The sequence below is a fragment of the Gymnogyps californianus genome, chromosome 5 (assembly GCF_018139145.2).
Source record: "Gymnogyps californianus isolate 813 chromosome 5, ASM1813914v2, whole genome shotgun sequence".
In the NCBI taxonomy this organism is placed as follows: domain Eukaryota; kingdom Metazoa; phylum Chordata; class Aves; order Accipitriformes; family Cathartidae; genus Gymnogyps; species Gymnogyps californianus.
The window spans coordinates 11,140,303-11,157,521 of record NC_059475.1 but is presented as its reverse complement, the minus strand read 5'-3'; the positions used below and the strand labels follow the sequence as shown (position 1 = coordinate 11,157,521).

General features: G+C 40.3%; 1 protein-coding gene across 1 annotated transcript in view; it reads left to right on the top strand.

Moving 5' to 3' along the window:
* MICAL2 (microtubule associated monooxygenase, calponin and LIM domain containing 2) overlaps positions 1 to 13,923 on the top strand; it is a 109,165-nt gene extending 95,242 nt beyond the window's left edge. Inside the window, exons 30-35 of the mRNA XM_050897014.1 lie at positions 1,291 to 1,385; positions 3,502 to 3,594; positions 5,586 to 5,679; positions 11,148 to 11,247; positions 12,492 to 12,565; positions 13,497 to 13,923. Coding sequence (XP_050752971.1) covers positions 1,291 to 1,385; positions 3,502 to 3,594; positions 5,586 to 5,679; positions 11,148 to 11,247; positions 12,492 to 12,565; positions 13,497 to 13,681 — 641 coding nt within the window. The 3' untranslated portion in view covers positions 13,682 to 13,923. The remainder of the gene's footprint in view (positions 1 to 1,290; positions 1,386 to 3,501; positions 3,595 to 5,585; positions 5,680 to 11,147; positions 11,248 to 12,491; positions 12,566 to 13,496) is intronic.
* The last annotated feature ends 3,296 nt before the right edge of the window (positions 13,924 to 17,219 follow it).

Genomic DNA, 17,219 nt, shown 5'->3' with positions numbered 1-17,219 from the left:
AGGGCAGGACTCAAGTCTGCTCCACTGGACCCTCTGAGCTTGCGGCTTCATTGACACAAAGACTGGGTGCTTCTAAAGTTGAGACTACTGACAAAAATCAGAATTTCTGCCTCAAATTACTTGGATTTGCTTTCATTGCTTTACCGCCTGGGATGAATCTGTTTCATGGATCCTGATTTTAAATTAGGGCTTGAGACAGAAGTCCTACTTCAGGACTGGGATCCAGGACGAGGCAAAGAAGAAACATTTACACTAGGAGAATGGGAAGTGATTTTAACCTGAATACAACTTGCACATAGAAAGCCAACTGTTACCTCACAGATACAAAGAAAATGGCACTGTTAGCTTTAAATAACGTACATTTCCAAGATGTTGCCCAGCTGTTAATCATTAACCCTGTAGCAGGTTGAAGCATAGAGACAGATGTTCCAAAAGCAGTTTTATTTTCTGAAATAAAGAGAATGAAGCTATGAATTAGACAAATTAAGAAGAAATTCAAATATTTACACCCAGTTGAAACAAGATGCTGGAAAAACAGGCATGATAAAATTGCTGCAATTAAATGTAATTTAATTTATAATTCTGAAAGCATGCTTCTTCCAAAGGCAGCCTTGGAGTTTTCCTTATGGAGTGCATTGTTGTGATGTATGGATTTTCCTGACTTATTATGGCATTTTAATCAACAGTTCAATGATGTGATAATATTCCTAAAGCAGAAAAATAAGTGACGTTTGTTTAGACATAATTAATGAAATATTTATGTTGCATGAGGCTGTGTGATAAAGCCTTGTTCTCTTAGTCCATTTGCTTCTGATTACATTTGTGATTTTTTTATATGACCAGACATTCTGACGCCAACTGTTTTACACTGAGCAGATGTCATGTAGTAAAAATGGGTGCCAGATGCTACAAGCCACATAAGGGTAATTTGTTTAAGAGCTGGCTCAGACTTTTTGCATTCAATTACACTGTATAGTGAGCCTTATACAATCATTTGGGTAACATGGCTAACTTCAGATATACGTTTTAATGAATGTTGAGTGCGGTCAGAACAGCATGCTACATGCAGGGTGCTCGAGGAATTAATTTATTTGTATGTAATACCTGAAAAAAATCAAATATACACAGACACAGTTTTTGACAGGGATCAAAAATCTAATTATGCCGTCAGCCGAATTTCCAAATTGCTCTAGGTGCTGCTGATTAGAACTCAAGGCAGGTGCAAAGTGTCTGTGTAAGGTAAAGAACAGTATTTTTTGCTTCACTGACTGTTTTGTTCCTGCGTTTTAGGATGGGAACAGCTACCTGTCCGAAAACAAGCTACCGAGTATTCTACTTCTTCCTCCGATGATGAATTTGAATCCAAGCCTTCATTAACACACAAGGTAATCTTGACTTGGAAACAGAAAGCTATTTCCTCAGTTGGACTGTATTTAAGATTCATCATATGATTTTGATCTAAAACACATGGCAATTTCTCAAAGCGGGGATTGGAATGTTTTATCAGTGCAGGTTACGTGTCATGGAGAGAAAATACATTAAAACTCTTTAAGACAGATGAACATCAAAATTTCTTTTTCCTCTTTGGACCTTTAATTCCCCCAGGTTACACCAGCGTTGACAGAGGAGGTCTTAATTTGACAGACAGACACGTTTCACTGAAACCGCTTTGAAGCTGCATTCTTAAGTGGCCTTAATATGTAGCCCAACAAGAAAACTATTGAGAAAATTAAACTAAACAGATGCAGATTTCCCTTGGGGAAATACAACTTCATTTGAGAGGCGCTACCAGCAGGTTGCATGGAAAACACTGTGTTTATCCTAATCAGCACGACTGTGTGAGCCACGAAGTCGCACCCAGACCCTGTACGCCAGAAAGGGCCGCTGCACACCGGGGTCTCTGAGCCCTAACTCAGTTCCTGTGGCTAGCAGGAGTGGTGGAGTTAAAGCACCAGTGAACTCTTGATACCCAGCTCTGATGTGAAGAAACAGAGCTTTTATTGCCTGAATAGCTCATCAGAAATGTGTTTACCTCTTTCCTGTGGAGGGGGAATATCAGTAAGTGGAATTAATAGTATGAGGTGGCCTTTTGATTTGTTGCCTTTGAGGGCGGGGAAAAAAAGGAAAGGAAAGCAAAGCAAGAGGCTGCCCAGTACACTGAAAAAACAGCTGAGCTGAAAGCTAAGTGGGGCTTTGAATGGAAATCCAGTTGCACAGCTCCAGAGGAACCAAAGTGCCACGGAGCAGAAGCGCAGCAATGTGTGGTGGCACGTCCCACCAGTGGCTCTGTGTCAGGATGCGCTGAGATGTCAGAATTCATCATTCATCTTTCCTGTTACAGGAAAGACAATCTATAGTAAGATAATATTACGGTGAATTAAATAAAGTTTAAACAAAATAGAGAAAAGAAGGGAGACATGGGAGAAAACTGGATAGGAGCAACTCCCGACAGTTCAGGCAGCCGCAGGGACAGGCAGGACCAGGCAGCAGGGAAGGCAGCGCTGCCAGGGCAGCTGCCAGAAACGGGGTGAATGAGCAGCTGTCGCACACAGGCGTTAGCAGTGATTCAGTTTTGATGCATGTTCCCCACTCAGCTTGTTTCTCTCGGCTGCCTCCTAGCACCTCTTTTCATGCCAGTTCTGCCTGCTATTTTGCCAGTACCACCGTTTGTCTCTGGCAAAACTCGGTGGGAAAAATTTTAGCAGCTTCCTGGCTTGTTAGTTTTTTAATCATCTTGTCTACGGTGCTCATATATTCTGTCTCCTCCAAAATGGGAAAACCACAGTCTTGAAGCACTTCCAGATAGCTTAGGTCAAGGGCAAGATGGAGCAAGTGCAGGCAATTCCCTCGGCCAGCCCTGCAGCATGTGCTGCCCCGCTTTCCCGGTAGCAGCGATAGGTGCCCCAGGGAAAGGCAAAACAACTCTGTAATGCAGTACAGAAATGGCATTGGGGAAGGTTTCGTAGGGCTTCAGGTAGTGTCCTATGATGGCCGTTTCTTTTGGATACATCCCTCTTACCGTGTTACAAGCGATCCAAAGTGAATTTTACTACTTAGCAGTCACAGCAATAGAAATGGGCTGAGTTTCCGTAACCTGGTGCTTCCCCCTGCCTGTGCCTGGCTTCTTCCCTGATGACAGTGATGTCTGCAGAAGCCATGGATAGTGGTATGTTGTATATAGTCAACTTTGTGATTTGGACATTTTTTTATGGATAGACACAGTTCACACTCACTTAGGGTTGCAATAAGAGCTTGTAATGATTTAAAGTCAATGCAGGCAAATGCATGAAAATATTCCTACATTAATATTTTCATTTTAGTTAGGTTGCCCCAAGCACCCTGCAGTAGCTCACCTCGCTTTGAGCAGGGGAGTTGAATTAGACGATCTCCAGAGGTCTCTCCCAACCTCAACAGTTCTGTGATTCTGGGGAAGGTTTGAGGAAACCTGTAATGGCATACTTATGCTTTGATTGCCTTTTTTTCCCTCTCTCTTTTTTGTAGGCAAAAAGGGCTCTCAGAAGGAGAAGGAAGCTGGAGAAGGAGACAAAGCAATTGATTAAACAAGAGGAGCTGAAGAGGCTTCACAAAGCACAGGTGAAAACGTAGCTCGCAGATGTCCCATTTGTCTCCCAAGAGTGACTAGCGAGGACGGGCAGTACTCAGTGTGGGCTCTGCACCTCCCCTCGCTCCTCACTGCAGGTCACTGCCTTCTGTGTTGAAATCCCCCCAAACCATCAGGAGCAGGAAGATGTATGTGGCAGGGCCTTGCATCTCTATATGTGACAAATCCACATGTGTGCCAGGAGATCATCATAATTTTGTAATTGTGTATGAAGAACAAGAGGGAATAGTGACTGGCAATAAGAGAAGAATACACTGAAGAGGGAAAGAGATAGAAAGGGGAACAACATTAGCCCCTGAGAATGTAAAAAAACCCCCTCAGCTATTGCCCCTATGTACTACAGGAGGGTACGAAAATACAGTGATGGTTTTTGTTCTCTCTCTGCTATAACAATGTAAGTGACCTGTTTTCTTTCTTAATGGTGGAAAGTCACTTCACTTTATACAGACTCTGCTCTTTGGAAAAAAGCTGGAAAAGCTCTGGAGTCTGCTAATGTTTTATTATTTCCAATCACAGTTCAAAGGTTTGGGAATGTACTTCTGCACAACTTGATCTCAGACTGTGTGATCTCAGACTGTGTTCTCTCAGGTGCTGAAATTTTCAGGTTTATCTATTTCACTTACCACACATACATATCTATATGCATATAGATATGTACACACACCCACCCACCAAAAAACCCCCTTAATGGCTTATGAGGCCATTAGCACTTTTTGTGTGTGCCTGTACTGTAGCACAGGGAGGAGAAACCTGAGCTAGATTTAATCTCATTAATTCAGGTTGTAAAGGTAATCAAGATACGGTAGTGGGGAGAGCAGGCTTTTTGAAGGCAGAGTTGTCCATCATCTTCTGTTGTATTACTATAGCAGGTGGATAGTTGTGAATGGAGCTTCCACTTGCTATTTCTGTACCAATATTAAATTAAAAAAGAAAACTAATAAGTTGTTTTTCAGATGTGAATCTGAAATCTCTGTTTTTGTAGACATCACTGGTTTTGCAAAACGTATTACTGAAAAGGAGAGAAATTTTGTGTTTGAACCAGACAGTGGATTTTAGAAAGTGCTAATATCTAGCTGTTACTATAAAATCCATGACAGAATAAAACCCATGGGAAAAAAAAAAGTATCTTATTTAATGCAAAGTAGGAGCAACTATGTTATAGTTTTTATCTGAGAATTGTACATTATCTCAAGGTAAAATTAGATGCATACGTGCCTTCTCTTATTTTACTACTTTGTGGAAATAATCAAGTCCAAACTTTTTGAACCATCTTTTGCGTTTGTTAGGCTGTTGCTGAGGGCTTGGCTTGCTATGCCCTAACACAGGCTGAAATGGGAACTGCTGAGCATCTATCTTTGACAATTAAACCTTTTAAGGTGTTTCATGCCTATTATCCACATGGCACCTCTGAAAATCTTATTTAAAAGGGGATGGACCAGTGAATGTAGAAGTCCTTCCTGAAGTGCCACTGAATTATCACTTCTTAGCTATTAGACCCTTTCCTTCCTGTGTCAAAAGCTTGTGAAATATGAAACCAAAACAAACAACAAAACCCCATGGACAAAAAAATATCTAGCAAAGCTTTCTAGCTGTAAACCTTCAATATTTATATGGGCTTTATTCATGTAGCATCTCAGAATATGTGCCTCTGAATGTGTAAGGTATTGACTTTTCACACCTTGCGAGACACAGAAACATTATGATCTCTGTTTTACAATGGGAGAGCGAAAGTTCAGAAAAACTGAGGTTCTTTTAGTACCTATGATACTTACCCACATAAAAATGTGGATAGATGCCTAGTGGAATTATTAAATTGCTTAGGCGCCTAATACACTCAATGAGTTTGCAAATCCCATGACTCCTCCGAGACCTTTTCAAGTTGTTTCTCTAACCACTGAGACCATCTTTTGTCTCTGAATTTTTAAGCTATGTCTGTAACTTTTATATCATTACGATTTTGCAGGCAGTCCAGCGCCAACTAGAAGAATTGGAGGAAAGACAAAGAGCTCTGGAGATTTTTGGTGTCAAACTGGAGAGAGAACTAAGAGGAGAATCAGGTAAATGAAGCAGTGTTTGTTTGTTTGGTGGTGGTTTTTTTTAACCTTTTTCAATGCAAAGGGGTTTTAATGATTGTCATAGAAATAGAGTTCAGTGTAAAATCTGAAACAAAACAATAACTGGAAGGACAAAAATAATTGTTTACCCTTTTCCTCAAACTCTGTTACCTCAAGCACCTTTACACTGAATGCTATAAATTTTCTGTCGGTTATCACAGATTTGGAATTATTTGCCTTGCTATTGAACCTGAATCTACATTTTTTCCCCCCATTTTTTAAAATCCCATCTTGAGCTTAATTTCATCTTCTGGAGGGAACCAGTGAGGTTTCCAGGAGCTGTATCTCAGTTACCAAGCCAGCAGCAGCCCGTGCCTAGTAACAGAGTCCTTAATGACTTCTCCCGGAGTGTGAAATGCCATTAATACGATTAGAGCCGGTGGCCATGCTATAGCAACAGCAGCATGCAGGCACACAGACCCGAACCGCACAGCTTTTCCCCCAATGAGTAGAAGATAACAGGGACGTCGTCCTGGCCCGGGTCGGAGGCAAGGTTTTCCCTCGCCTGAACTGACAGTCCCAAGCACCCAAGACTGCGGCATCCTCCCACCAGCCCAGCCTTGCCACTGCTCCCCAGCGCGCATGGAGTGAAGCTCGGGAGACCTCCCGCAGAGGGACGGGATATCCGCGGGCTCCTGCCAGGCTCAAATTGGGGATGGCAGTGTGAACCATGCATATAAGGGACTTCAGAGGGGGCTGTGGTTCTGTGCTGAAAGGACTCTGGGGAGCCGACAGCCTGATTACAAACGTGTCTTTATTTACCTCTGTTTTAGAAAGCTGAACCCTGTGCTTTCATGACAACACTGAAAACCTAGATATGTTTTGACACCTGATCTTGTTGTTGTCTTAGCTAGGCAACCCAGCACAATCTCTACAGGCTGGCTTTTTTAATGCCATATTTCTTAGCAGTTATAGCCCTTATTCTAATACTGAACTAATCAGTTCAGCAAGGGAGCGTTTGCCCAACCTTTTACATTTATTAACAGATTTCCTATCATTGATAGTGCCAACCTATTTCAAATGTTATTTAAAAGGCTAGCATTTTTTTTTCTTAAATGAAAACATAACCTTTTATCAAATGGCACCCACCTTACCACCTGTGAGAAAGTCTGCTAAAAAGACTTTGAGGATTTGGAGTGTTAGCTTTTTTCTTTCCTGCTGAGTTGTATAAAGGTTGTTGTTTTCTGGAAACCTCAAAAATATAGAGGGACAAGAGGCTTCTAGCTCTTGGGATAGACACTGAATACCAGGATAAATGGCCTAGAGCCACCTCTTGTTTTTGCTGTTTTGACAATCGCATTTCCTAAAGAAGGCTGTCTGCCAAGAGATTGATGCTTCTCATTCTCTTCCCATCCTTAGTAATTGGATTGCCCTCATTAAGGTGAAAGTACTATTTTTTCTCCCTGTTGATTGTTTGTGTGTAGGTGGCCAGTTACAAATAGGGCAGATACTGAAACATAGGATGTTACTGTCTCTCAATAACTCTTCTGGTGCGAAAGCATGAAGCCGTAAGTTTCCCAAACAAAATGTGAGTGCTTTGTTGCTTATAATAACATACGTATAATGATGCAGGAATTGGTGAGTTTAATATTCTGTACAACCTTCTTAAAAATAATAAGCATTATTGTTTAATGAATGACCAATATTTATTAGGTTAAGTTGTATTTAAGCAGGTCTGTGCTTATGCAATTCAAGTGATTTAATAGGTATTATTAAGGTAATTAGAAAACGATCACAGTTCAGCAATAATATTGAGCTGCAAAGGTTGTGAATAACCAAATTTAGAGACAGGCCTGCAAACACTAGTCTTCAGTGACATTTACGCAACTCTCCTCTAATAATTCTGTAAGCCTGGGATGAATGGCCCCTTTGTTAGGGGGAGTTATTCATTAGCTCCTCAACTGAATTAGAAGAGAACATGCGTGGGTGTGAAACAACTGCCATGAAGACTGATGAGCAAAATGAGGCTTTGATGATCTTCTAATTGTAGTGACAACAATTCATGCATTTAAAAAAAAAAAAAAGAAATAATATCAGTCCTATGAATAATTTTTCATGCCCGTTATTCCCTTTATTCTGGTTCGAAATACCAAATAATAAATCACTGATGTACTGTTGCTTTGTTTTCCACTGACATTTATGGAGGCTTATGGAGATCTCCTGCCTACAAGAAAATACAGAAATAAAAATCTCGAAACACTTTTTCCACTGAAATTAGCATAACCGATCAGTTGACTAAACAAATCATGAAGAATGATGGTAAAGAAGAAAATCTATGTTGAGAGAATGTTAAGAAATCTCTCCGTGTTTTGGAAGGTGAACAAATATCTACACATGTTGCAGCTAGTTTTTTATTTCATAAGGAACATATCCAAGGTTTCTCAGAACTTTCAACAGAGTCAAAAGAAATCAGTTGAAAACCTGTAGGAATAAGGAATATGAGGTTTAGCTGTTCCTAAAAAGGTGCAAATTGGCCGAGCCCCCTTTACTGTGTGACTGCTGTACAGAAGGACAGCGTAGCACCACTCTGGAGAACAGAAGGCTGAGGTTTTGAGAACAGTATTCAGTAAATACTCCTCTGCAGCCTGTCATTCACTCAAAAGTGATGAAAATAGAAATAGCTATGATGTAATTAGAAGAATATCTGACTTTCAAATGGGATCTAGGTTAAAGGAGACTTGGGTAAACCAGCAGGAAAGTTTTGCTTTAGCAATGCTGTAAGAAAAAGGCAGCATGGCTCACAAAACAAACTCACAAATTGTTTTCCCTCTAACATTTAAAAAGATCTGTCATACTGCGTTACGCAAAAGACTTCATTGGCTTGTTCTGCCCTTGGAAGGCATAAAGCACTCCATCAGACTTAAATAACTATTAACATTATTATTAACAAACATTTGAAAAGCTCAGGGAAAAGATGCCCCTGGGGACACTTGGAGGGCATTCTGTGGGATGGAGAAGGAGGAAAAACAAGGCCTATTTTTATTTCAGCTTGCACTGAGGATTTTGCTAAAATGAGTGGCATTTTTGCAAAGTGCATTACTTTTTGCTTACCTCAATCAACCTACGATACACAGTCTTTTATTAGAAATAAAGAGATTTTAAAGTCTAAAGAGGAGATGTTAAAAAAAAAGAGTATTTTTGCCTAATCAAGAAAACAGCAAAAAAGGAACAGTAACCCTCTGTGTGTGTGCAGGACGTATGCATACCTGCAATTGCAATGTTTTTACTGACAGTAAGATAGATCAAATTTTGATGGTGGCATATGAACCACCTAAGGCTCTGAATACTAGTGCTGCATCCCTGCATTGGACCTGTGAGAAGCCACCGTTGGCATGTCCCAGCGAGAACTGCTCCAGCAGTCACTCTGAGAAGACATTTTTTTATCACCGCTTGCTGACCTGGAAGATCCCACAGGAACACATCCATTACTGCCAAGTTTTAATGGAATCAGACAGAAATCGGACCAAGATTGCTCTGCCCTCTCCTGCTGCTTTATCCTCCCGTTTCACGGTAACTTCAGATTGGGGTCAAATCCTGATGAGAAATCGCAGAACTGCACCCAAGCCAGCATGACTCCTGTCCTCGGCGTGGAGGCCTGTGTAATTCCTCCAATGCTGGCAGGAGGTGACCCGGGCTCTCTGGGATGACAGTGCCTGGTGAAGGCACGCAAATGGGCTGGTGATCCCAAACACCCAACAATGTCCCTCCTGCTCAGGAAGATTGCTAAAGGGCTGCATTGAGCGAGATCATTACTGCCTGAAGGAGATGGGCTTTAAACTGCTGTTCTTGAGTGGAGTCAAATCCTGGCTTTGACGTTAAAATGAGGGACTGCTGAAGCAGTAGAGGCAAGAGGGTAATTCCTGGGGCCAAGAACAAAGCGCATTTCAAAATGACAACAGAAAGGCATTCAAAACGCTGCTGAGCTGTCCAGGACTCTGGCTATCTCTCCACTTGGTAACCTAGTTTAACGATACTCTTGTAATTGTCATCTCCGGAGCTTGAACCCGAGACCTTTGGGCTTAAATTTCAGTGCTCTGTCATCTGAAATAAAGGTGCAGTCCTCTTAAAGTAGGAGAAATCACATAAGTCTCCATCCACAGAAAATAACCAGGCTGGTTTATGGGGATTTTATGCTTGATGATCTAGCAGCGTGATGTAAAGACTGAGGAGGAAAGCGCTGTGTTCCGCTGCCTGCTGGCAGCACCTCCTTTTGCTTTGTCCTAGGCCCGGCTGTCCCTGCCTCCAACACGCAGCGGCAGCATGGTGGGGTGTGCCACTACCACGTGCTGAGGCAGGAGCATGGGCTGGCTGTTGGTTTTATGCTTCTGAAGGGATCAGCATGTCACGTAAATTGTTGCCTCAACCTGGAGTAGTGAAAGATATTTGCTTCCTACAAATGATCACTATTTTGTGGCAACAGACAGCGGATGGGCAGAGCAGACATTGTGGGAGGTGTGTTTGCAGTGCCATCACTGCTGCTGTAATTCTGCATCAAAGGGTGGGGTGGTTTTGTTTTGTGAAGAAAATGAATGGAAAATGTGAAGTGATGAGCATGTTAAAAAGGACAGCGAGGAAAAGAAATACATATGTGCTCTGACATGCCACTTGAAAACACCCAGGCGTTCTTCATTGCCAAAGATTTTTGTACAGACAGCATTTTAGGAGCAGTAAAGGCCCTCACCTGGTGAAAGAGAAATCCGTCCTCCTCTTCAGCAAGGCAGAGTCAAGCTGTGAGCTCTCTGGGAGAGAGACCATCTTGTGTTTCATGTCGGTATAGTGCCTACCAGTGATGCCCTGGCCCAAAGTGTTACAAAACCACCCGGTAATAATAGATTTGTCCTGCCCCACAGCCTTTCCCATCATTCAAAGCAGATGCTGATTTAGAGGCCAGCTGGCAAAGGAATGGAAATTTGTAGAGGATTTGATTGTGTGTCTGATGCCCACTGGAAGCAGGGACTAAGTTGATACTTGCCAGCACGTACATCCTGAAGTCTGATTGTGTTAATGGGATATCCATTTATACATATAGTTCAGCTGCTGGAGTCCAGTATCAACAGAGAAACTATGTTATCAAAGGCAGAACTAAGAGAAAGAAAAAGTGCCTATTAAAAAAAGAAAGTCTATGTGATTATTTGAGAGAAAAAAACTTAACTTCCAAAACAAAAGTGTTTTTAAATCTACTGCATCTTTAACTGCAATAACCTACAACATTTAACCAAATGTACACAAGAATGTTATACCTGTTATAGCCAGACGTTACTGATGTAAGTTACATACAGCAAAAAAATCTACATTTGAACTCACCTAGCCTTACAAATGAGGACTATTTAAAGTAGTTACCACTAACTCAAGTGGTAAGAGCATTGGAAGGAAAGCTGGTAATGCACACTTAAGTCTCCTATTTTAAACAGATTCAGGCACAAAGGATGAAACTCAGATGCTACATGAATGGTTTGAGCTGGTCCTGGAGAAGAATAAATTAATGCGTTATGAGTCTGAGCTCCTGATTATGTAAGTAAGGACAGGCATTAGTACTAAAGATAGGGAGGGGAGAGGGGAAAAGTTCACAATACACCTGAACACCTTGCTGCATGCTGCAGTTTGAGACTATCATGGAATAAACCTACCCAGAGTAGCTACAATCTGTTTTGAAGACAGATTTTCAGTTGAGCCCTCCTCGTCCTTCCCTCTCACAGTGGTTCAATTATTTCAATCCTATACGATACTCTAAACCAGTATAGCATATAGATGCTCTGCCTTTACATAATGTGGGTCTAATGAACACTGGGGCACTTTCTCCTGTGGAAAAAAAGCAGTCTGACAAAGTTACCTCAGTTTTTATTGGACATAGGAGAAAAGATCTAGGAATTCACTACAGCGATGAAACAAGCAGATACACCAAGCAAATAAAAACCGCCTCAGATGCCACTGTTTGTGGATCATGGAAACAATGTTGGCTGTAGCTCCCTCACCTCACCTCCTTGGAAATGCACTCAGCAGATAGGCGGAGGTGACTCTCAGCTATTTTCTCCACTATTTCTGGGCAATGTGAGAAGGTGATGAGAGCTGCAGCAGTCATTACTCACCCCTGCATTTCACACCAGTGCAGGCTGCTTGTTGCCATTTATCATCTCCATATCACTCAGCCAGCCCCCCGCGCTGTGTGCCGAGCTGCAGCCCAGCCACTAGCTCCAGCCACAGCCCAGTTTCTCCGCAGGTGTGCTGATGCTGACAGGGGCCAAACCTTTTCTTTCCCCTTCAATTGTCATTGGGTGTTGCGGTAGCAATGCTTCCTGCTCACACTGTCTGCAAAGCAGAGTTAAAAAAGCAAAAGCAGGCTGCTTTTATCACTGTAGGATGCAAAATGTTGTTGTCTGGATGTGTTCACATGTGTTCATTTCCTTGCCTCAGGACCCGTTCCTGTGCACAGGGCCTGGCAGGGCCCTTCGGGTGTGGGAGCATTCAGTCCTATCCAGAAACACATTGTGGGTGCCACCAACAAAGCACAGCTGGTTGAAGCCTTAAGTGTTGCAGTGTATGAGGGAGCTTAATCTGATACATAATGCAAAAGGTGGTAGTGGTACTTCTGGCATTGCTGTGGCAATGTAGGCACAGGCAAAGCTTTTAGCTTTGACTGCCCGTGAGGAGAAAATCCTGGATAAACAGAACACAGAATCTCTTGGTTGAAATAATATTAACATATGTGTCTTTATTGAAAATAGCTTATTCTTTAACATACTTTTTATTGTACCTAGAGCCCAAGAACTAGAACTGGAGGACCACCAAAGCAGGTTGGAACAAAAGCTGAGAGAGAAAATGGCCATTGATGGTAAGTCAAAGTGGAGAGTATGCTCCAGCCCACAGCGACAGACCATGCCCATATGAGTCCCTGCTTGCTCTAAAAAGGACCAGAGTGGCTGAGGCTCTTCCTCCTGTGCTCTTCTGCAAGTGCAGCTCAGCCAGCAAAATGCAACTCATGAGATCTTCTTATCTGACTTCTAGTGAAGACAGCTAAGCTAACCTGTCCAGTTTTACACTGGACTGGATCAGAAGCACTTGCATGTGTAATTCCACTAATTGTGCTGTGCAGGCAGCAACATCCAGCTAACGTGATGATGGGCAGCAACGGAAAGTAATTTCTTCAACCACCTAAACACAAAAGAGGTTATCTGCTTTTATGTTAACTGTAGCATTACTGGTTACTGCAGTATTTTGGAACTGCTTTTAGGTACTTGGGATTACAGTTTGGGCTTGTCCTTTCATTTGGTATTAGAAAAGAGAGCATGGGAAGGAGGAATGCAGGGAGAAGGGAGACTACATAGCACTGAATACCCCAAAATATCCTGTTGTGTTCTAAACATGTGGATTGTAAGTGACGGCAGTTTTCAATACTTTTTCTGAAAAACACTTTCCATTTTCTTACAGGTACTACATTTCATGGTTGGGCTTTTTACCTTGTGTAAACTAAATTTAAACTCCAGCTTAAATGTTTTTATAAACAAGTAGTGCTCTTCCTATCCTTTCCAGTCTCAGTTTTGCTAAAAGATCTACTCTAGACATTAGGAGCCTTAATAGTCAACCTTAAATGGCCCAAATGCAGGAGAAATTTTCCCTGAGCTGTAACATGAAAAATATTAACTGCTATTGACTTCATTTGTCATTGACTATAATATTAATTCAACCTGTACACCAACAGTTAAAATGCAAAGTGTAACAACAGGGTGATCTGGATTTTAACCTCTTGTTTTGTGATCTTTTAGACAGCCTAAAAGATGAGATGGATCTGAATGAGGAGGATGAAATTTTTACTGAGATGATGAAAGTGGTTGAAGAAAGGGACAAACTCGTGTCTACCTTAGAGGAGCAGAGACTGAAAGAAAAAGCAGAAGACCAGCACTTTGAAAGCATTATATTATCTAGAGGCTATCAGCTGAGTAGGATTTAAACAGCCACATGCAAATAAAGACGATTTCAGCAATATTTGTAATCATGGAGATCCAGTCTTCTGAAAAATGAAGGAATTAAAATTTAATATCAGTTTATTTGGGAAGCAGGTTTTTTTGTTATCAAAAGCTCTTAAGCAGTTCTTTTTTGCTCATACTGGAGTGAGTCATTTCACTATCAGCTTAAAGGATCACCAAAATACAGAATAGGACTGAATTTATCTGTCTGATGGGCATCAAGGTCTGTGAAAGGGAAATCAGAGCTCTGTTGTTTTCTTGGAATTTTATTTTAATGCTGAGAGTAGAGTTCCTGAGAAACATGATGATATCATTTAGTATTTTTGAGACGGCATTGCTTCCATCTGTTTGTCTGAATCTGTATGTAGTTTTGTTAATATTTTGGCACAGCCAACCCATGCTGAACTATTTAAAGGTCAGAATGCAAGCATCTCTCATAAAAATAAGGTTAATTTTTATTTCTGGTGGAGGAAGGGTCTTTTGACTAGTAACTATATATAAGCACTCATTAAAACGACCGTAAATGCAATGTCAGAAATTAATTTTCCAGGTATTTGTAAGTTTTAGTGCACTGTGTATTTCTGAACAAGAAGTTAAAGCAATATTAAATGCCTATGTTTTGTAAAATGGTAAGGGATTATCAAAGGGGTGACTACCCTTAAGACTGTTACATGCTCAAAAAAGCTTTTGTATGTCACAGATTAAGGTCTTCTCCAAAATATGCTAAATGATAATTTAAAAATAGTAATCCAGACTAACTGCTTTTACAATTGCTTGATAAAATACATCACAAATAGTATCATAGGATGTGATGAGTGGTGTAGCAGTTAAAGATCTCCCTGAGAATAATTCCTCAAAAGGGCTGCAAAAAATACTGAGTTTGTAATGTCAACATTTGATAGAAAATGTGGTGGGTATATTTAAACTACATTTATTTTGCTGCTCAAGAATATATATGCATATTTTTTGTTTAAAGGAACTATCTCCTGTCTTTTTTGTACATGCATTTGTAGATACTAGCAAAGCAGATGTGCAGAAATTCTCCTTAGTATTCGGTGTAATTTAAGTACTTTCTTAAATCTGAGATAATTTTGCAATTTAAGATCGGTAGTATTCCCAACTGTGTGTATGATGCACTACATTTTCAAACTGAAAAAACAAGGAGAAACTGAAAGACTGTTTCTTTTTGAATATAATTTTACTTCATGCTCTGAGAAGATTTGATGTTCTCATTATTTCATGAATGGTGCTAATTTGCAGCAGTTGCCTATGGTACAGCCAAAGCTAGAAGCATTTCTGTTACAAAAGCTTTGAACTAAAAAACCTCTTGGTAAGTACTTGTAGGGTAGCAGACACACTGGATCCTGTCACAGTAATTTATGAATGATCTTAAGTTTTTGCTGTATTGTAAGAAGTTTCAAATACCCTTTCTAAAGATAAAAGCAAGATTTTACTATTGACCACAGATAAATAATATACCTCTATTGGTGCAAGGAATATACTACTGTTCTGCAATATTTATGTATTTATATTTATTTATTAGACTGTTTAAAGAGGATAAGAGTGTCTGGTTACATTTTACAGTTTGGATGTTGTCTCTGATTTTGATTGGTAAATGTGTATTTCTAACAGCTATGTGTAGGTAAAGCTGTGCATAGTAGAGTAGATAGCTGTATCAATTTGGTAAATAATTAGTAATAAAATATGAATTAAGATTTTTAAACAATGTTCTCAGTTACCATAACTTGAAGGGATACCCTTAAAACATAGCATGTAGGGCTTTAACAATATAATTTGTCTTTCATCGCATTGGAAAGACAGCAGAATCCTTGAATGTGTTCCAAAATTAACATCAGACATTTTTTTTTTTCTGTCATTCATAGGCTAAGCATACCTGATCTTCAGATTACATTTTTATTGAGATGGATTGCAGTGATTTGATTTTTAAACTAACTCTATTACTGAAGATTGACACAAAGTAGGAGCAGGCAGGGCAGCAATAAATATTTTAATTTTCTCTGTTGAGATCTGCTGGTATTTCCAGTTTTGTGGAGAAAATTTCTGGATTTTATCACTGTTCCCAGAAGCCTCATGTAATCCCATAGAACAAGACTGTCTAGAACATCTATCACCATTTTCTGTAGAAAACGGAGAGTCATAATGCTTTCAAGGTATTTTTAAAAAGTTTTAAAGCAAACTTCTTAGTGCTTTGCACAGGAGGGGAATTCAGCAGAAACCTCCAGTTATATCAGTCCAAGATTTTTTTTTTTTCCACCTCACTTTTACAATCTAAAAAGTCCATTCACCTTAGCGTTGCTGCTGCACAAAGAGGAAGAGGAAGGGCAGCCTCAGAGAAACATGATGCCCCTAGTCCTGAGGAGGAGGTTGCTCTCCTCTATGGAAGTCCAGCCTGCTTCCCCAGGGGAGATGCACACACTGCAATCGGTCAGGTTCAGGTTGCTCTGAATTGTATATAAGCCCTGAGATTTCAGTTTACAGCAGATACCTGTTCGGCTATAAAACTGAATGCAAAAGTGTGCTTTCCTTTTAGCTCCAAAGATTTGAGTTCTTGAGAGTATTAGAGTCAACAGAAGCTGAGGGCCATCAGCATTTTATGGATCTCAAAAATATTCTTTGCTAAAAAGACACTTTTCTGGATGCCATGTAGTCATAACACATGCTCCACCTGAAACTGTGTGTCTGCTCTTGGGTGGAAAAACCTGTCAGGCTATTGTTACCTTGCCTGATATTAAGTACCTCACAAGATTAGATCCAAAAATGAACTGTGCAAGTGGTTTAGAAAAATAATAAACTCTTAAGTCATTTAAAGCAGGTCTTCATATATTGTGAGAGTAGAGAAGGAGGGAAAAAAAAAGAGAAGTTATGTGCACTGTTCACAGGTCAATTTAATGTGGTTGGCTTGTATTAGAAATGTATTTAAACATTGGTTTGGTTATGAGTCTTCTTGCTGCTCAATCTTTTCTGTAAATTGACTCACTAACTTAGATTTGTTCATTTTTTAAGTCCTTGGCGCTGTTATTGTTGGGCATAATGTGATGTGCTGGAATGTATTGACTATGTCTAAATGGACTAGATGTGAGCAATTTTCTATTTGAAAAAATAAAATTATATCTCACTCTCTGAAGTCCCTGAATCATTTCTGTAGTAATTTCTCTCCACTGATATCTACAATGTAATAATGTGTGTCTAGAAAAGATCTATAGGTAAGAAATTATATCAGTTTCTTAATTCATATACTGGTAAATCACACCATCTTGCAGTACACAGGTTGATTTTTATAGTTTAGGAATAATGGCACCCTGAAGTTAGAGGGCATTCGACTCTACCTTTAACACAAGAGGTTGCAAACTCCATGAGATCAACAACTTCCTCACATTCTTACATAGGAATTCACCACCTAATTTCCTTAGGCATGACATACAAATTATAACAGCTCCCTGAAAACTTGAAAGAAAAGGTTCACTGCATGGATCACTAAGGATTGGTGATCAAAACCTTAAT